Source organism: Serinus canaria, chromosome 1 (genome assembly GCF_022539315.1).
Source record: "Serinus canaria isolate serCan28SL12 chromosome 1, serCan2020, whole genome shotgun sequence".
In the NCBI taxonomy this organism is placed as follows: domain Eukaryota; kingdom Metazoa; phylum Chordata; class Aves; order Passeriformes; family Fringillidae; genus Serinus; species Serinus canaria.
In genome coordinates, this window is record NC_066313.1 from 4,572,834 (window position 1) to 4,593,928 (window position 21,095).

Here is a 21,095-nt window from a genome sequence, read left to right on the forward strand (position 1 = left end):
ATTCTGGCTTACACTTTGCCCTAGATAGATTCTGTGCTTATAAATGACTCCTCTGAGGGGATCTAGTGAGAAAACTCAGGCCTGAGGATATTTAGAAAATTTTTCTGGGGTTACATAAAAGCCATGTAGCAAAGCTCAGAATAAGCCTAGGAACTCTATTCTAAATCTAGGGCTGAATGGAGAAAAAAACCTCCCAAAACATTTAGCTCTCTTATTTAGAAGAGTGTTTACAACATAAAAGTTGGGATTTATGCTCTGTTTTAAGTGCAGTGGTTACCTAGAGGCTCTTGCATAGGTCCTTTAAACTCTGCACACAGGGAAGCTTTTGGTCCTAGATCTTTAACATGAAAAGGGTATAAGGATGAGACATCATTCACTTCCTAAACATACTTGTCTGAAAAAAATAGTAGTGCTGCCCTTTCTGGGGAGGGAGACAGCTTACAGTTTTGGCTGAGCTGGTTCCACCCACAGAAGAATAAAAATAGTGTCCAGTTAAATACAAATTAAACATTAGAAATTTATTAACTGTTCAAGAGAAGAAAATATGGGAAGAATGTTCCTTTCCCTTTGACTTCAGCGAGTGGTTCTGGACATGTGGTCAACATCTTTGCATCTTTATTTCTTTATAATTAAAATGTGCTTAAAATGATTCTGACCCGATTAAAGGATTATGGCAATTTACAGATGAAGAGTGTGAGGAAGAAACTATAATATCTTTGGTTCTCAGCTGAAGGAATAATGAAGAGATTTAATAAGTTGAACATTTAGTATCATTATGAGAAGTATTTGATAAACAAACATAGAGACAAAACTGCTTCCTCTGTCGTGGAAAATACTTTTTATGACCTGTTCACAGTCATCTTTGCAAATTTAAATCCAAAATTAATTTCTAGATGCTTGCAGAATTAGCCAAGAAATTCATTTGCCTTTTGATACACAGCTGGAGTAGCAAGCTTAGTATGAAGCTAGCATGGTGGAGCCTGGCTAATTTTCCATCAGTTCCAGGAGCTCTAGAGGTTGCCCAAATAGTGTTTGGCACAGCCTCAGTGTGAGCAGTGGCTCTGGGGAGATAGAGTCTGGAGGCTGCCTGTTCAAGTTCCCCAGAGGTTATGAGTAGGTCAGAGTGGTTTGCTGGCCTGTGTATAAATGAGGTGGCAGCTTAGCTGAGCTCCTAGTCCACACATTAGAAGAAAGAATAGTGAGAGGCCTCTTTCCTGGCACGGTACCAGACAGAAGTGCGCTACCACCAAGATGGTGAGGTGGAGAACTGCCCTTGCTGTTCATGCAGTGCAGCCAGAGCTGTCACTTCTGAAGCCAGTCAGTCCTGTCTCACTTAAGGAGACCTGCTGTGCTTCCACTTTGGGAGGCAGAGGCAGGATTCCTTGTGTTCTGTAAACCACTGTCTGCATTTCCAGCCACTGTGCACTCGCTCATTCACTCACTGGGATAATAAAGCACACACTGCTGTCAGCTGAGCTGTCTGGAGGCACATTAAAAGAAGGATCCTCATAGACCTCCACTATATTTTTACATCCTACACCATTCCCAAGTGCAGACACACAAGGTAATATCTCAAGATGTAATCACTTATCTTACAGGTGTGCAGTCCAAACCTACAGTAAAGCACTTTGCTTCTGAAGTCTGCCCATGGCACAGCTATTCCTGAAGCACAGCATGGTTATTTCCTAGTGCACAGAGACACATGCACAGTAGTTTAGGACAGGAGGTGCCTAAGAATACCTCTGCCAAGTCCTTGGTCAGCCCACACAGCACATACTATGCGACATACTACCGAACCCATATGTTAATAGCTCGATGTGTTGCGGTGGTGGCGGATAAAACAGAAGGAACAGGTTGGCTCAGAACCACTGTCCAAGTGTATAAATTGTTCCCCAGCAGAAGCATTCATGCAGCACTGCACTATTCCAACGAGGGAACATGTTAACCCCATGCAAGGCAGGCAGGTTCCATTTTGTAGTGCTAAGTGACTTGTCCTTACGATGGTTCTCTAATAAGGCTGAATTTGAGGGTTGTTGTCCTCTCTTGTACCTAGACCTGAATTTCTGTCAATCCTGAAATAGCTCCAGGCTGACACCTTTCTTAAATAATCTGCTATAAAAGCCTTATTTTCTTCAAAGAAAGAGTGGAAAGGTGGAGTTCTCTGCTTGCTGATCATAGTCCTGCCTTAAGGTAGTCAGGCTGTTTGTAGCTATTTTTAGTAGGTAAAGTGTGCATGGACCTAACCTGCTGGAATTAAATCTGCTTTGGCTCCAGATGTATAGGGCCTTCTTTTTTACACACAGGCAACCTGCTAAAATTAAATCTGCTTTGGCTCCAGATGTATAGGGCCTTCTTTTTTATACACAGGCACATGGACAAATCAAAAAGCTGTCCAGACTTCCCAGAAGTCAAGCATTTCATGTATGTCTAAGATACATACCTTTTCTGTAAAGTAAAGCTTGTAAAAAATCCCAGAGCAGACAGTTTCACAGCTACCAGTGACCTGGTTGGCCTCATCCCTGGAGTCAGTATAAATCTCAAAGCAGTGTGGTGTGCTTTGTGGGACTTTGTGTTTCCTTCTGTATTCTCTGGAGCTTCTGCCACATGCTCTTCAACCTGTGTGAGGAGAATTCATGGGGGTGGGAGGGTGGAGTGGTCTTGCACAGTGACAGCTCCCAAATGCTCAGCCACCTGCTTCTCCTGCAGACTCAGAGCTTAGAGGAAGCCTGATCTTCTGGGACTGCTTCTCCCATACCATGACGAATCCTTTCAGTAGTGCTGAGGAAGGAGAAATGAGTTCTGCTTTTCTCTCTGCCATCATCTGTGGGAGTTGGAAGTTAGAATCACTCTGTGGCAATGAGGGGGTTGCTTTTGTTTTAGCTGGGCGAAGTGGGCCAACTCCAGAGCAAGCCTGTCTCACCGGAGGGAGGGTGAGGTGCTCTGAGGATGTCCCACCATGCTCAGTGTCCATCATTGGATGCATTGGGTTGTACAAATTGGGCATTTTCAAACCATTTTTGCTGTTCCTGCAAACTTCTAAAATGATGCAAGTTCTTACAACTTCACATCCCACACTGTAGACGAATTTCTAGTGAAGCAGCGACTGACTCAGTGTGTTTTGACGCAGCCTACCTGCCTGCAGACGTGAGCTCAGCTATAGAATTAGCAGGGTTGTGGGAAAGGCTCCTTGTTCTCACATAGGTTTTCCTCTAATATTTTCTTTTTCTCTCCCTAGCAGTGCGCAAAGGGTACAGGATCCAGACTGACAAGGACAGGGACTCCATGAAGGTGCTGTACTATGTGGAGAAAGAATTGGCTCAGTTTGACCCGGCTAGGAGGATGCGAGAACGATGTGAGAAACAAACATGGTTTGATTTTTTTTCCCCACTGACCTAAGGAAGACTGGAAAGTTCATAGTTAAAAGTTCACTTGGTTTGTCTCAGGGTCAGTTCCTAGGAAATGATATCCAGGATAAGCTAATTGGGACAGATTTTCTAGGTTTTAGGTATCTACAGGTATGTTCCGATTTAATAGTCTGGTGCTTACCTAATAATTCTTAGAGCAAAGTGAGGGATACTGAAAAGCTCTTGAAAATTGTCCACTTGTATAATTAAACTTTGGGATCACCAGCATCTGAAAAGCCAAGTCCCTGCTCATACCTTCTACAGCCTGTGGTGTGATAATAGCTGGGATATTGTTTTCACAATTTCTTATGAGGGTGGTGTCAGTAAATTCCCAGCATGGCAAAAGAGGAGAGGGATGATTTTATTGAAAGTGTCTTTTGTGGGCTCAGTGACCACTGTGTGGCTTGAAGGAAGAAGGAAGTTTGTTTGGAGTGGCTGTTGCCCTGAGGAAGGAGCAGGTTGGTGAATAGGGACATGTTGCAAACTCAGAACTGAGCTTCTATGAGGAACTCCTCACTGTCTTCCCATAGCCTTTTGAAAGCTTTATTTTCTTAAAGGCTGAGGCTGCACTTAATGTGTGTCAGAATCCAAACCCAAGTGAGGATCTTTCCACATTAGGAGGCAGAGGTGCAGAACGGGACAAGGTGTGTGGGAAGGGCTTGCAGTGCTGCTCCTTGTCCTGTGGCTGCTGTGTGCAGAGGACAGTGGCAGGCTGGGGGCTCAGTTCCTGTGGGCAGCACACAGAGCTAACCCATGTTAGGCACTGCTAGATGCTCGCTTAAAACAGACATGTGGGATCCTGAAAATCATTGAAGGGAAGGGCTTGAAGGAATGACACTACATCAAAGCTCTGTACAGATTAGGCATAACGAACAAATTATATATACTTCTAAAACAGTCATTGCTGAGCACACTGTCTTCTCCACCCACAAGATTTACTATAAAAAGACCTCTGCAGATTGGTATGTCAGGCCTACAGATGTCAGTGTGCTTGATGGGGTAGAGACTGACAGTGATTCAGACAGACTTTTACTTTTTCCTTAATCTTTTTGTGAGGGTGTTGCTTTTGTTTTAGCTGGGTAAGTCAGGCCAAATCCAGAGCCAGCCTGTCTCACACCAGGAAAAGGGGAGGTGGCACAACTTCTGTGCTGTAGTGGTGTCCCACCAAGCTCAGTGACCACCTTGCAAGGGCAGGGAGCTCGCAGGTGGAAAGCTCTTCCCAAAGGCTGAAGTAATTTATCTGGAACACAGACATCTCCCGCTGTTTGTGACACCCTCAGCATCCCCGCCTGGCTGCCATCAGGCGATGCCCATCTCATTTCTTTCCTGCGCCCTCCCCTGCAGATAACAACACCGTGTCTGAGCTGAGCTCGCTGCACGAGGAGGACCTGAACTTCCGCCAGCCCTACCGGCAGGCGCGGAGGAAACCTCTGCCACCCGCGGGGGACATGGATGGCGACGCCGAGTACTGGGCAGGAGTCGTGGGCGGCGGCAGCACCTCCAGATCGCAGGCTGTGTCTGACTACAGGGACGAGCGGGACAGCTACTGGCACAGGTGAGGGACGCCACGCCAGGGGGCAGCTCTGTCTGGCAAAGTGGTAAGGAAAGCAGAAGGCACAGATGGACTGGTAGCTCTCCCCTATTTCCTGCTGCCTTTGCTCTGCTTAGCAGGAGAGCGAGGCTAGAGAGAAATAGGAAATCTGGACGGGTTATTAGGTGAGGTCAGAGTGAAGCTGATTGCCACAATGTGATTGCAGCTCTAACATGTAACAAGAGCTGCACTTGTGCTCTGGCAAGCAGATCTGTAAAAATCATATATTACTGCTGATATTAAGACCCATAATACTTTTTTCTTCCTGAAGTAGATATTTATTCTTATTTCTGCTCCTTCTGAGTATTGCAAAGCCACGTCCATTAAGGAGCAATGAGTCTGCTGAAGCTTCCCTAGCTGGGTAAAGCTAGGTACAAGCCCCAGTCCCAGTGGGATTTAAAAGTGAGATCAATAGGGAACCAAGTCACCCTTCCCATAGTGGGAAAGTTCAAATCTCTCTCTTGAGCTTTGTACCTGATGCCTCCAGCACTTCCTAGTGCTGGTCTGTTTTATTTTATAGGAGTCACACTCACACCTTCCTGCTTTGGTGCAGCTAGACCTGTGCTCCAGGCCTGAAGGACTTGCACTCTGGTGCCTAAAGAGAAATAGCACAACCTTCCCTCAAGCAGCCCAGTATTCCAAAAGCCGTGGCAGGGATTTTATTCCTTCAGTACTGGGCTATTGTACCAGCTCACTGTCTTTAAACCTGCTTCAAAACTGCCCAGCTGTGAGCTTCTATAGCTGGGCTCTTGGGTTTTTCCAGCAGGATATACACCTACAAGCTCTAGGATGAAGGAGAAGCAGGTCCAGCCCTGCATATTGGAGGACAGGGCAGGTGCACCACAGGGATAACCTCAGGTAACATTAGACGTGAAGAACCTGAGCTGTCTGCTCTAATCTGCCTTTACACTCAGCAGAGAGAACCAGGGGTTTCAAGGATGTGATAGATTCTCTGAAAACAGCTCCGATGATTCATGCCCCCAGGAGAGCGTGTATCCCTCCATTGTCAGTGCAGGCAGCCGACGGGATGAGTGCAGCTGGATCCTGCCCTCTAACTCTACCTCCTCCCTCTTCCAGCCAGCAGAGATCCAAGTCGGAGATGCTGTCCCGTAAGAGTTTCTCGGTGGGAGTGCCGGCCGTGTCCATGGACGAGCTGGCGGCCTTTGCCGAGTCCTACAGCCAGCGGCCGCGGCGGGCGGACAGCCAGGAGATGCGGCGCTTCGAGCGCTCCGAGTCGCGCGGCGGGGGGCTGCCCCACCAGGACAGCTCCATGGAGGAATACTACACCAAGCGCTGCAGGGCCAACCGGGAGCCGCTGACGGACTCGGAGCGGGGCTGGTCCTACAGCCCGCCCCGCAGACGGGCCCACGAGGAGAAGCACCTTCCCAGGCTGGTGAGCCGGACGCCCGGAGGGAGCCAGAAATATGATCACTCCTACCTCAGCAGCGTCCTGGAGAGGAAATCCCGGAGCTACGATGAGAGTGGTGACCATTGTGCCACCCCCTCGAAGCTGAGCTCGCAGCCCAGCCAGAGGGGAGGGAGCACATACTACGCCTGGTCGCCGCCCTCCACCTACAAAGCCGAGAAGTCGCAGCCGCCGCCGCCGCAGTCGTCGTCCCCCGAGCAGGACGAGGAGGAGGAGGACAGCCTGCCTCCCTACAGCGAGAGGGAGCTGAGCCGAGGCCCTTCCTACAGGGCCAGGGAACAGGCCTACCTCAATGCCTCTGACAAGAAGAGGAAAAAGGACCCCAAGAAAACAGTGAGGCCATGTCTGGTGGTCCTGGTCCAAATAGGCTGAGCGGAGAGCCACCAGGCAGGGGTTACTAACTAGAGTTGATGGGCAAGGGGGTTTTCCAGCAGGGTGACACCTGGAGTCTGGGTGTCCCTCCCTGTGGGAAGAGGGAAAAGAACTGGGGGGGTAGGAAGCCAGAAAGGGTAGTAGCTCCTACACAGGAGTCCATGATGGAGGGGAAAGCCAGATATGCCTGGCTTTCCCCTCCATCATGGGGAGGTAAGGGGATGTCTTTGGCATCTGTGGCCTGGTAATCCAAGGCAGAGGGAGTTTATCTAGAGTTCAGGAGGATTGTGGTAGGGAAGTTACTCAGGCCTTACAGAAATTACAGGGCTTTGCTTTGGTCTTGATCCTTGTTAAGGAAGGGTTGAAAGGCTCTTGCTCTTCTGGAGTGGGACAGAGCTGGTAGCAGGGGATGATGTAAGAGACATCTTTCTGAAAGGGGTGAGATCACAGACTCCCATGGATGCATGGTCCCGTGGGGTCCCGTGGGGGCCGTTCATGCCAAAGGCATTCCTCACTCAGGATACCAGCAAGTGCAAAACATCCTGCCACAGACCAAGCTGGTGAGGACTGATAACTTCATGGTTGCTGGGGAAGGGGATCTTCCTTCTTGGCTCAGCTGGGGAAATCTGCATCATGAGGGAGACCTTATCATTAGAGTAGCTTGGCTGTGGGAGAGAGGACTGGATTGGGAGCGGGCAAGGCTGTTGCTGTTTAGTTGTGTCTCTGTCAAAGCTTTGTCTGTCCCTTTGTTTGTTCAGTGAGAGATTTCCTGTTGACACTTAATCTTCTCTCTTTCCTCTCAGAATGATTTCCCAACAAGGATGTCCCTTGTGGTTTGAAGTTGTTGTGGACCTATCATGTTAATGGGCTGGATATCATGAGGTGACTGCAGTAGAGAAGATGCAGAGCAACAAGCAAGACATGCCTCTGTGAACCTTTGCAGACATCAGCCATGGATTGTTTCAATTTTTTCTTTCATCCAGGGAAGCTGAGGCTTTTATAAGAGATAGACTCCCGTGGACAGCACTCGATCTCAGCTCTGGGAGTCTGCCAGGAAAATTAGGCTAGGGCTCTCTTTGGCACCCTGTTTTCCAGTGCCCTCCACTTTGCTCTGGATGGCAGCCACGTCCCTACTGCCTCTGCAGCCCTCCCTGCAGCCCTGAACTACAAGTGAGGCTGCCTTTGTGCCTCTCGCCCTGTCCCATGTGCAGAGGGAGGCCTGTGTACCTCTTGCTCTCTCTGTCTCCTCGGTTCTCTGGATCAAAATTGTCTCCCTACTTAAAGCCTTTTTTGTATCACCCCTGTGCTGGGAGGAGGCCTTGTTCTTACAACTGCAGACTGCCTCCAGCTGATCAGGCCCTAAATCACGAAAGAAAATCCACATCCTTTCAGACACTGTAAGAAAATGACTGATGAGGTGTTACCTCGATAAGGGCTGAATGGGGAAAGAGACAATTGTGAGCTGGTTTGTTCAATATATTTAGTTCTGTTCGTTGTGTGACGAGAGGTGCAGGTGAGATTGATGTATTGTTCTGAAAGTGGGTCAAAGTAGCTTTTATTGTGATGAGAGCATGATTTGTTTCCCCCCTGCCCCCAGCTGTGTTTTGTTTTGATGCTGTTGCATTTCCTTGCAGCTCAACTGTGAACCTGTAGATCTTCAAGCTGGAGTACCTACTCCACTGTTTTAAAAGCAGTGCTCTAGCCTTCCTAGTGCTCTGCTTCCAGCACCACCAGACACTTCTGCCACTCTAGTGAGTGGCCTTTTTGTTCCAAGGAAGCAAAAAGTGGACAGTCTCAGTGAGAGGGCAGCTGCAGACCTTCATCCTGTGCCACTGGTATCACTCCTTTCTGGGAATAGTTTCCCAGAAGAAGCTTCTACTGAAGAGAGCAGTAACAGCAGTGGGAAAAGAACAAGCACTGGGGATGGATACAAGCTTTGAAAGTCACCCTTTTCACTTAAAACCATTCCATTCACTTTGGTTGGGATGTGGTTTTAGTGGCTGTTGTCTCAGGAATAGCTTTATTTAGAAGTGAGTGCTTCTCACCATTTGGAAGCCTGACTTTCTGGTTTTCATAGAGTATTATGCAGTCATTTATTTAGCTGCTAAAATCACCATGTGAGGGGAGATGATGGGAACATTTTAAGGTCCAATATCTTGATCCCTGTTACACCTAGAAACAACTTGGTGCCCTGTTGTGTTATGGACATTATCAGCCTCTGAAATGACATCTTCATTGTTCCTCTGGGAATTTGGGAAGCTGTCTGGCCTCAGATGTTCATACTGGCAGTACTGTTTGGAACATAAGGTATATTAACATCACTGCAGTTCTCCATAAAAATGATAGATTAATTTCTGTGCTACTTCTTTGCCAGATAGTTTACCCACCAGGAATTGTCAGGGAAGAGGAAGAATAATCTCCATAGATATGATAACAGTTTTCGTGTAAAAAGGTGAGTTGATCAAAGGATGACATTCTTCTCCCACGCTCCTCTAGTGATGACTGTAGTTTTGGAACTCCCAGTCCTCGGTCTTCCTGGCCAGAGAGGGATTAGCCAACAGGAACATACAATTGTGAAATTGCAGAATTGTTTGTGCAGGAGGTAGCCTTTCAAGATTTCAAGTTTTGATCCTCTGCTATGGGAAGGGATGCCTTCCACATATGAGGTTGCTCAAAGCCCCGTCCAAATGGACCTTCAACACTTTCAGGGATGGGACATTCACAGCTTCTCTGGGCAACCTGTTCCAGTGTCTCACCACCCTCAGAGTAAAGAATTTCTTCCTTGTATCCAATCTAAAATTACCCTCTTTTACTTGAAAAGCAATGCCCTGGTAAAAAGTCCATCTCCAGCTTTCTTGTAGGTCCCTTTAGGCACTGGAAGGCTCTATGGTCTCCTTAGAGCCTTCTCTTCTCTAGGCTTAACAGCCCCAGTTCTCTCAGCCTGTCTTTACAGAAGTATTCCAGCCTCTTTGACCATTTTTGTCTCCCTCCTTTGGACCTGCTCTAACAGGTCCCTGTCTTTGTGTGGGTGGCCCCAGAGCTGAACACAGTACTCTGTGTGGGATCTCAAGAGAATGGTGCAGAGGGAAATTCCACTCCTTGGCCTACTGGTCACTCACCTGATGCAGCCCAGGATATGGTTGGCTTTCTGGGCTGTGAGAGCACGTGGCTGGCTCGTGCCCAATCTTAATCCACCACCATAAAATCACAGAATTGTAGCATGGTTTGGAAGAGACCTAAAGATCATCTAGTTCTCCAAGTCCTTCTCAGGGCTCCCATTCTTCCCCTAGTGTGCCTCAATACCAGAGGTTGCCCCGACTCAGGTGTAGCACCCCACACTTGGCTGTGTTGAACTTCATGAGGTTCTCGTGGACCCGCTCCTCAAGCCTGTCCCATCACTCTGGATGGCATCCCTGGCATCATTCAGCTTGGTGTCACCCACAGACTGCTGAGAGGACACTCAGTCTGTGGCATTAATGAAGGTTGAACAGTGTCAGCCTTGGTGCATGCCCTTGAGGGACAGCACTTGTTACTGATGTCCTTTTGGACACTGAGCCATTGACTGATGCTCTGGATGTGGCCATCCAGCCAATTCCTTGTCCATCAAGTAGTCCATCCATAAAACCCATCTCTCTCCAGTTTAGAAACTAAATGTTGTGTGGGACTTTGTCAAAGGCGAGAAGTCAAGGTGCATGACATCAGATGGATTTTTCTTACTCATCAGTGCAGTCACTCTGTCGTAGAAGGTCTCCAAGTAAGCAGGCATGATTGGTGAAGCTGTGCCAGCTGTCTTTAATCACTCCTCTCCAATACATACGCCTTGAGATGGCTTCCAGGAGGATCTTCTAGGGCACAGAGGTGAAGCTGATTGGTCAAGAGTGCCCAGGGCCCTGTTCTGTCCTTTTAAAATGGGTCTGATGTTTCTCTTTTACCAGCACTGGGGACCTGAGTGTCATGGCTTTTCAAACAGGGAAAGCAATTTAGTAACTGCATTTATCATCTACCTGCATTATGGCTGGAGAGACTAACATTTTCAGTGTTTTCATCTTTTTTTTTTTTTTATCATTAATTGTGTGTTCTTAGGAAAATCACAGCACAGTTAGCAAGAGGTGGGCAGGTAGGTGCGTGCCATCTGAGGTCTGAGGCTTTGGGACATCTACAGAGCTACACTGCATGCTGTTTTAAATCCAGCATTTCATTCCTGTCATATGAGGGTTCTGGTAAGCTGATGTTTTGTTAGCCTGAAAACCTTGGCAACCCCTGTGCCATAAATTTCAAGGCAGCTTAGCCTGCTATCATTTCCATCAGACCTAGAAAATGTCTCTGACTATCCCAAAAGGGGGCCAGACCAGTGGTTTTACAGTCTCTGAATACCTCTATATTTTAAATCATACCGAAAGCCTGAGCATTACAATCTTCTCATTTCAGTTATGTTCTGTCCCTTATCTCAGTCACTGTAGTTTATTTGATCAAGCCCTCAGGAATGAGCTGTGTGTATTAAAAATACAAGTCTTCATTTATTTGAGTCAGTTTTGTTTGTTCAGTGCTGGTACTTTAGGGCATCTGTACACTGTGTGTAAAAAGTTGCCATTTGTGTATCTAGCTTATAAATAAGTAGTTGCAAGCTAATTCTTTTAAGAAAACTGTTTTAATTGTACAAACAACTGTTTGTGAGAATTTGGAAACATCTCTTGAATCCAAGTACCTGGAAAAGTACTGAAGATTTTATGACTAGTGGTTCTGTGAGTTTTACCGGATTATAAAAGTTTCAGCTGCAGAAAAAAAGGGAGGTCTTAATTCCCTGAAGTCAGATCTGAGCAGCAGCAACCTTCCTCTACAGTTTTGGATTTCGTATCTCTCTGTACAAATCTGCAGGAATTTTCAGTTACTGATCATGTCTGTCCTCAGGCCACCTTTATTTTTCCCATTAGAATTGTGTCTGCAGCAGCAGCAAATGGACCAAATCAAGAAGTGAGGGGTGACAAGAGTATCTGCACAGCTACACAACCCTAATGACCTGTGACTCCTGCAGCAGGGGAGCAGGGGGCCCCAGACTGACAGACAGCTCATGTTTCAGGAGAGGAGTAATGGTTTGTGTCTGTGCCATCTTTCAGAACACCTGCAGAATGCTGGTGCTGGGAAATAATGAGCCTGGTTACTATGGGGTCTTAAATTATAAGTTTTCCAGTGATGAATTTTTATTGCTGGCATAAAATTAAAATCCTTTTCTTACTGGATGTGGATGTCTGGGTCATGTCATGGACATGGAGAGTTTTGTGGTTTTAAAACGACAGCATCACAACAGTGATTTGCTAAGAAAACAGATAATGAGAGAGAATCCTGTAAAACTTTCAAAGAGCCCCTAGAGCAAAAGCAGGATCAAGCTTTAGCAGTAGATGTAGCTGTATTGTCAAAAAAAGTGATCTTGGCTAATGGAGGAAAAAAAAAAGTTTTACATAATGGAATGGGAAAATAAATATCAATGGTAATGACTTTTCATCAATCCCATCATTCCTTCAAAGTACATTGTAAAAGTTCCAATGTGTGGCTTCAGTGTGAGCATCCTCAGAACACTCCATTTCCACTGAAATGGAAAATTAGGAAAATTAGCACTCTGAATACTTTAAATTTTTGAGAAACCCCCAACATTTATGAGCTGTAACAGGCAGCCAGAATTGCTCAGGTCTTTGTGCTGGCATATGGAACAGGGGACTGGAGCTGTAACATCCCCACCTTTGTTACTGGAGTTGGGTCAGGGGTGGCTATCAGCAGTGCACCCCAGAGCTGCATCTCAGAGATAAAGGACAACTGCTGGAAGAGATCCTGAGAAAGAGCAATCACAAAATATTTCAGCAGTCAAACCTTGCCACAAACTGTTCCAGGTACATAAATGCAGCACCACGGTGTTTATCATGCCTGGGCTATTCTGAAAATAGTTTTAATGATGTGGAGATTGTTGAGAAACTGCACCGAGCTGTCTTTTTCTCCAGGTGGCTTTCACAGAAGGTGTGCATGAGGATCTGTTCTTGGTCAGCAGTTACAGTGTTTGGCACATGTGGAAATCAAAGCTAAAGGGGCTTTAGCCCATTTTTCACTGGAGCAAAGTAGAATCCAGGGGCAAAGATGCCTTTGGTATCTACCAGGTGCTGCAGATTTGCCCCTCTAATTCCAGAAACCTCTGTGGTGTAGCATCTCCATCAGTCTTTGCTGGCTGTACATGCTTTCTACAACAGCTGTGATGTTGAAACCACCCTCATGTCACCTGGGGCTCGTGAAGTCCCTTTCTCATTTCCTGGAAGATCAGAGAAGGTATTTACTGCATAATGTGGAGGAACAGCTATCAGTTTGATGTGATCTCAGAAATGCCAGCTGGATTTACCTGCATTAGAAACAGCAGAAATCTAAAGAATAAAGTTAGCTAATACTAAAGGAAGGAACCTGCCATGATTCCCATATGAATTCTCTTGTGACCTTTATAATTCTTTCTGACGTTCACCCCTGCCTGCACAGGGGCCTTTGCCAGGGGAGGCCATCACCTCCTCTCCCTTTTGCCTGTCATTTTCTGTCATGCTTGTAATGCCTCTCTGACCGCTCTGCTTTCCTTTGGCTATTTCCAGTCAGCCTTCAGTGTGGTGCCTAGGGGTTCCAATGTAGATGTTTGGATGTAGAATGAGTGGCATTTTGTAAAAAGGCACTTTTACCCCCTATAAAAACAAAAATTACAGAACGCCCACAACAAAATCCCAATCCCTCCAGATATTCTCTCAAGCCTAAGCAGTGGTGTTACTGGAAACATTTTAAAAATGAAAGCTGAACATAATTTCAAAACAGGTCAGTATTGTTTCCAACCCCAGGGCAGCTGCAGTCAGAGGTGTTGAGTGCAAACAGCAGGAGCAAATGCATTCAGGTTTCATTGTCCTTGGTGAGAGCAGTGGCAGAGAGGAGCAGCATTTAATGACTCAAAGCAAATGGAATTCCAAGGTGCTGTTACTTGCGAGTGAGTTAGAAGTGTGAACTAGAAGTTGTCAGGCTTGGCTTAAAAGCAAAATTCAGTCTAAGGAAACTTGAGCCCTGGCCCAGGGGTGCAATTCTCTTGCTGTTTACAAACGGGCTGGGCTTTTTTCCTGCTACTGTTGCTGCCTACCACAGCCATTTCCCAGCCATTACCCAGTGAGTGAGTGGCTTTCTTTGCTGCTGTCATTTTACTTAGATTGTCCTCCCCTGTAATGAACTTTTTCAATATGAGGGGGAGAAGGACCTAACAATACTCTATAATGAAAATGCAACACTTTTATAGCTTTTTGGGAGACATCCACATCCCCAATTACCAAGCATTATACATTTGCCATGCATACAGCATCAAAGTCGTTGCCTTTGAATTGTCACCATGGAGAATAAAAGCAGGAAAAGCTCCCACCAATCTGCCTTTTTATTATCCTGCAGGCAAATAATTTGTCCAATTTTTGCTAAGATATGAGCAGTTTACATGAGTAGTTTTCAACCCTTTTTTTTGATTACTGGGCAATAAACCAAATATTTTCTAGTGGAGCAGCAGACCCTCCGTAAATCTCATACCATTCACAGGATAACATATGAAAAACATTCTTCCCTGCATTTTCATAAAAAAAAATCCATGCAGGTACCCTATGGAACCACACTCCTTCAAAGAAAGGATAAACTCTCTCCTGCTCTTGCAGATGTAAAACTTTTTTTTTTAAATTCAGAAAACTTTTATCTTTTTATTACAGACATGTTATTTTCTTTTGGCCTCTTTGTCCTTAGATCTGCAGTACTCTGGACTGATTATTTCTGTGTCACAAACAATCAACTTCATTCGGATCCTGTCTCAGTGTTGTAAATAATGGATTAAGACTCACATTGTTTGTAGGTGTAACCTAAACAGCATTTACATGTTTAGATCGTGTCTGATAGGTGTTATCAGCAGTCAGGTGCAGGATAAGCAGCTCCCAGCTCTGCCCTGTATTTCCCTGTGCAAGGCACAGCATCCCTTGGCTCTGAAAATTGTCAGTCATCCTCTATTTTACCACCTGTGAAAGTGCTCAGTGTTTCTTTGGGCTTCTTTATCACTCCTCTGACCATCCCTCAATGCTCCCCCTCTGCAGAAGTCTCCAAGCCAACATGGAGCAGGAAAGGTGTCCATCCATACCTTAAAGACTAATGAGGGACAGGAAGACCTGACAACAGAAACACTGAGAGGTCACCCAGCTCAGAGCTCTGCAGGAAGTCACTTCTGGGTGGGAAAGTGTTTGTGCCAGCCAAGGAGAGGTGCCACTGTAATTCCTGGTTACAACTTGCACACGTATCCTTGAGCACCTGGCTGTAAGTACAGCTTTGGGATTCAGGACCATTTCTGAATTAGAGAAAGTAGTCTGAAAAAATTGCATCAAATGGCACAGGACTACTTATTAAAGCAGGTGTAGTGTTTTCATTTAGTTCTTGCTGTGTGACAGAAACCCTTTCTGCTTACATGTCATGTTGGTTTCCATCAGCCTCTCCAGAGCAGGTGGGAGTGATTTTCATGTCCCAGTTATCAGATCTTCTCTTTGAGGAACAAATCACTCAGTGCACTTGTCTCTGAATAGGTACTCCATGGTAGTGAGAGGCAGAGCTCCAACTGCTTGCATTTTACAGTCAAGAGCCTGCTAAATCATTAATTAATTTAGTCTCTCAAAGTTCTCTGCTTCCTGGCAAAACCAGAATTTGTGTTTCTACAGGTCTCAAGCCTGCTCACCTTGGAATCACAAGTTTTGGCAAGGAGTTTTAACATACAGTAGGGTGGAGATCAGGTAAAGCAGCAGCACAAAAAGCTAAAAGCTTTACCTCGTGTAAAATGTGTAAGAGATGTGTAAAGTGTGTAAAAAGTGTAAAGATACACTGCCCACTGCTGTGTCCTTCCTAAGGACCAGTCTGTCTATTACTCATTACTAAATTTATGCACAGTGACAGAAAAGACACCCGTGGTCCTTGCAAATGGACCCCTCACAGGAAGATGTAGGTATGTTTTAATTAGTACTCGGGGAGGGAAATCATGAAATGTGTTTGGGTTTGGTTTTTTTTTCTCTTTAAATAGGAATACATATTTATATATATAAATTTTTTTGTCTTTGCTTCTCAGAAGAGAGATCCAAGGCTGCCTTCTGTTCAGGCCAATAATGTGCCTGAATGAAAAATTTCTCTCCCCAGTTTCAATAAAATGCAACCTAGGCTGGTTCTTGTGAATAGCTGTAAAAGGAAAGTTACTGTAGCAGAGCTCTGTAATCAAGAGGTCCCCATGGACAGACTGTCATCCTGATGAGAGACACTTCTTAATTAAGAGAAGATACTGCATTGTAGATGAAACAATTCCTAAGTGTCCCAACTTCCCTCATCATATCAATGAGCCTGGAGTTGCAGAGCTCCCAACAACAAGGGGCTTTAGAGGATTTCAAGAGAGTTATAAGTATAAAAGTTCAACACTCGAGCATGTGCAGCATGCAGAGGACACATTTCAAAATGTGTTTGAAGAGCAGAAGCCTAGTTTTGTACTACTTCACAGAGCTTTGAAAGGCAGAGTGTGGATAGCATCCCAAGTATTGCTGGGAACATCTGTGATCCACACACTCCTGTGAAAAGCTCAACCTTACTTGCAAGAAAATCAATTAAAAAGCTGCCCTTCCAGCTAAGCTTAACTGATTTCTCATTTGAGCATCTCAATTACACTTGATTTCATGATTAAACTAGTTCAGATTAATGGGAAAACAAAGTCATGGTCAAAATACTGGATGAACTGTTTAGGGGAGTGAGGGAGAGCACTGGTGCTTGTGAAGCAGCCAGTAGGGAGAGTCTGGAAAAGGAAAACAGCTGCCTGCAGATGAACACTGAATTCAAGCAAAGGGAAGGGTAACAAGCTGGTGTGCTTCAGCAAATCAAATGGCAACACAAAGATGCTGCATGAGCATTGATCATCTCACTCAGCTGATAAGGACTCTTATGTTGTTTCACCCATGTGTAATACAGCCCCAGGGAGTGAAGCTTGGTGCTGTCCCTGCCCATCTGCTCTGCATAAGGTATTAGTGTACTACATTCTCTAGATATGGTATATTCTGGAGTAAAATTGTTTGCCACAGCCCACATTCAGTCACTCTCACTGCCAGATGAACAAGGCTGTCCATGGGGGCTCGAGGTGCACCAAAACCAACATGTGGTCCAGGCCACAACTAGTTAGGTGGCAACCTGGCCTTTTTAGAACATTGACAGCCAGCTCTCTGAGAAGTCATGTAGTCAGGCAAGTCCTCACAGCAGTTTTGTTTGCCATCTCTAGAAAGAGGCTGATCCCAAAACAGCACGCTGCCCCTTCTTCCTGTGCCTCAATGAATGACTAAGAGAGAATATGAAAAGTGTGGCACAGAACATGTCCTCAGCTGTTCATAGTTCTCCCACTCTGCCTGGCTCCCAGCTAAGGGAACCTGAATTAACCATGCAATGAAACTGAACTGGATGCTGTGGGCTCATTTGAAAAATGAACAGAAACAGTATTAAAGCAGAAGAGTTCACCTGGGTTAATACTGCTTGGCTTCTGTGCCCCTGGCACCTTTTACTCTGTAAATGTCAACCCCCTGGCCTTGCTTTATCCATTCCACAAATGTACACAATTGGCTGCAACACCAAATCTGAGGCAAGAGACTTCTTTTCAGCCACTTTATGGGGGCAGAATTACCATTCAGAATAAATAAATGTTTTGGTAACAGCATGTGCAGCAAGGACACCACCAAAATGAATTGCAGTTTCCATCCTCTGGTGGCAATGAACACTCTGATGGGGCTGAATGCAGAAACAAAGGCAATGTGTCAGGCTTTTTCAGGTCTAGCCCTTCTTAGAAACATTAAAAAAAAAAAAGATGAAGAAAAGCAACAAACCTCTAAAATGATGTATTTTTTTGGAAACTAACAGCAATACTTGCCACATTATTTCCTTCCTCTTTTTTTTGGCCTGTCTTGTCTCTGACAAACCTCTCAGTGGTACATACCCTGCTCCTCATGAGCCTGTGGTCTAGATTGGACTAATTGAGTTTGGAATGAACTCTGAGAAGTCTGTCACTTAAAAAGCATGGATCATCTCATGGATCTTAAGAGCACAGCCATGTGAACACTTACTCAGCACAACTGTATTATTCAGGCTCTCAGGGAGAAGGTGGGTGTAGAGACCAAAAGACTTAAACCAGATCTGCTGCCAATGGAGCAAGAAGTTGTGCCCTTTGTGGCAGCAGTTGGGGGCTGAGGGAGGCATGGATGTGTCCACATTACTCAGACTGTTAGTCCAGTCATATTCTGGTCACAGCCTCCTTGTTTCCTAGGGATCCTGTGCTCCTCATGCTGAGGAGTGATCTCCCCTGTCTGGGAGCTCACCCCTGTGTGAAAGCTCACTGTTTGCACCAGGCTTGTGTGTGGTGCTGAAAATAAAAATTCTGCAGCACAACAGATTTGATGGCTTCATTTTCTTGCCTGAAGCACACTGTGATTTCTTCCCCTGTTTGTCTTCGTGGGTGGAACAGGCATTTCAGTATATACTGCCACACTCATTACAGGGAGTTCTTCCATGCTAGAGATATTAACATCTTTGTTATTACTGCCAGTTCCCTCCTCCTCCCCCGTACCAAGCGGTCGCCTGAGCTAGAATTCCTATTAAGGACACACTTCCAGTTGTAGTATTCTCCTCTTCAAAGTGAAGAAGATCCCTTCAGAGGTCAGATCCTTCTTCTTTCTCAGAATCCTGCATCCCTCATGTTCTTTAGAAAGTAATTATTAAAACTGTCATAACCACTCACAGAAACATCACAGAAATTCTCAGAGTCAGCCAAGAAATTGTAATTACCTCTTTGTAATCATTAACAATGCAAAACCATGGTATTTGAATTCAAAAGTTTTACGCAAGAAAAATGTTTAACATTTAATATAAAATCAGTTCGACACAGTTTTTTTTTTTGAAGTGCCATCTTTCTTCTGTTCATCATTTTCCTGTTCATTTTCAGTTCATCAGACAACTAAAAGACCACAACTGAAAAAGTAATCCTAAATACTTTTTAAAGACTTATAAAAACATTCATAAAGTGCTACCCACAAAAGCACCTAAACAAAACTGTGAGAGAAACACCTATTAGGATGTGAGTTTTGTTAACTGCTGCTGAGACAGCAGCATGATTAGTGGGATTGTCAATTTTACAATGATACAACCCAGTAAACACTCTGTTCCACAGACATGGCCCCAGAACAGCACCAGCTGGGCCCACAATATGCACACAGAGGCACCCAGCACAGCGTTGTGGGGGTTTCAAATAAACAGATGCAAACACCATCTAAAACCAAGACTACTGGCACGTGGGAGATGTGGATTCTGTGGGAAGCAATCATTCCAGGCTGTGACCTTACTGTGAGGGAAAACACAGGCAGTTTGTGCAGGAAACAGGTACAATTTTTAGCTAGTTTTTACTGGGATAAGAATCACTCCTCTCTAGAAGTAACAGAAAAGGATCCTCAGAACATCTCTAGGTTCCCTCTGTCCTTGAAGGTACCATGCTGTAAAAGTACCTTTATGCTCTTCATCCCATAACAGAGGCTTGCAACAAGCACTGCCCCACAGTGAACGTGCTCTAGTTCATTTAATTCATTCAGCAGTGGCCTTAATCCCTGCCCGAGGGTTTGGGCAGTGCTCACTAACAGATTTGCACAAATCCAACAGAAAAAAAAGCAAAAAAAAATTCAATAGGAAAAAACAGGGACAGGCTCTGAGGGCTTCCTCCACCAAAATTCATGCCCTTTACAAGATGTCCAGGGAGCAGCTTTATGTCTTCCCAACACCATCCAGCTTCCTATGATCCATGGAGCTTTCTCCTCTCCAGCAGAAACAGGGCAGCTTAACCTCCTCTTCCTCCTCACAGCCACCTTGCCAGGCTTCTGAGCAGCCATGCTGACTTCCAGGGCTGTCCCCAAACTGTTCCTCTCCTCCTCTGGAGCCTGTGCCAGCACGTCCTGCAGGTACACGCTTTCAAGGTGATCTGGAAGGGGCCCCAGCTCACCACCTGGGGAAAAAGGTATGGCTGGGATTCCCACTGGGAATTGGCACAGCAAACAGGCAAGCTGTTGCCTTAGGGAGCCTTGTTTGCACCACATAGGAGAAGCAGTAAAGGGAAAACTGGGAGCAAATGGAAACCCAGCTGGAGAGGCTCTTCAGCCTCATCACACGACCCTGAGCAGACACGTGCCATGAAGAGCAGAGCCAAGGGTAATGCTACAGGTGTCTCCTTATCCCCAAAAAGCCTTCACACATTCCTAATATTCCCTTTTCCTACACACCCTTACCTGCAAGCTGACAAAGGCAAGCAGGCTGCCTCCCCTGAGGGAGAAAGAGCAAGTCTCAATGTGACCTGCATAAAAGAGAGTGGCTGAAATAGCACTGAGGCAGCCCAGAGAGCATTCTGCTTGCTCTGTGTTTGTGAACTTACATAACTTGTTCCTCACCCATGTGTCTCTCCTCCAAGGCTTTGTATTCTTGCTCTTCTCCTTGGCCCATCTGTGCAGTTACATCAGGTTCAGCAACCAGGAACCCTTCCTGCAGGAGCAAACAAAAGCAATCTTAGTGGAATATTCAGCAAGAGGTCTTAAAAACTACTGCCCCTGCTGAATATTGGGAACAGAGTGGTTACTCAAAGGAATGGAGCCAACCAAGCAACAAACATTTCTGGACATCGTGTGTACTACTGAGCCATCTGGTGTCAGACCTTTTTCTTAAAGGAGACTCAAGGTTGCTCCTCTTCTGATAAGTGATGCATGTCAGGACATGGCACCAGACTTGCTGGGATCAGAACTGGACTCAGTAATCATAGATACAGGTGTCAGAAAAGAGCAAAACCCAGCCACACTTACACTTCTTTCTTCAAAAATGATAGCCAAAAGTCTAATTACTCTCCTAAAAGTATTTTAAGTAGAAGATTACGTCTTAGACACCAGAACATGCTTTTTGTATTTGCTATGTCTTCTTTCTCCTCCAAGACTCTGAGGCAGAAAAACCCAACAAAAAGTCTAATCTGATGTCTTGTCTACTCTAGCTAGGTTCTGTCACTTCCCAGCCTAGCATCCCTGCTGAGCTCCAACAACCACCATGAATGCAACTGTTGGGCAGGCTGCCCTTAAAAATGCCATCAACACCCAAGATAAGAATTTTTCTGTCAGTATTTACAATTTTGAGGCCAAAACCAGACAAACAGTAAGCAACAACAGTTAACATCAAGAGGGCTGACATTAGCAGT

General features: G+C 45.5%; 1 protein-coding gene across 7 annotated transcripts in view; it reads left to right on the forward strand.

The window, feature by feature from the left end:
• The window catches only part of ILDR2 (immunoglobulin like domain containing receptor 2), a 46,507-nt gene extending 28,239 nt beyond the window's left edge, over positions 1 to 18,268 (forward strand). For 2 of the 7 annotated variants that reach the window (XM_050977034.1, XM_050977052.1), the window contains 4 exons: positions 3,236 to 3,352; positions 4,749 to 4,959; positions 6,073 to 6,754; positions 7,597 to 18,268. In XM_050977034.1, coding sequence (XP_050832991.1) covers positions 3,236 to 3,352; positions 4,749 to 4,959; positions 6,073 to 6,754; positions 7,597 to 7,632 — 1,046 coding nt within the window. In that variant the 3' untranslated portion in view covers positions 7,633 to 18,268. Of the gene's footprint in view, positions 1 to 3,235; positions 3,353 to 4,748; positions 4,960 to 6,072; positions 6,936 to 7,596 lie in introns of those variants that run through there. The other 5 variants (XM_050977043.1, XM_050977055.1, XM_050977026.1 and 2 more) reach the window with 3 other exon arrangements.
• The last annotated feature ends 2,827 nt before the right edge of the window (positions 18,269 to 21,095 follow it).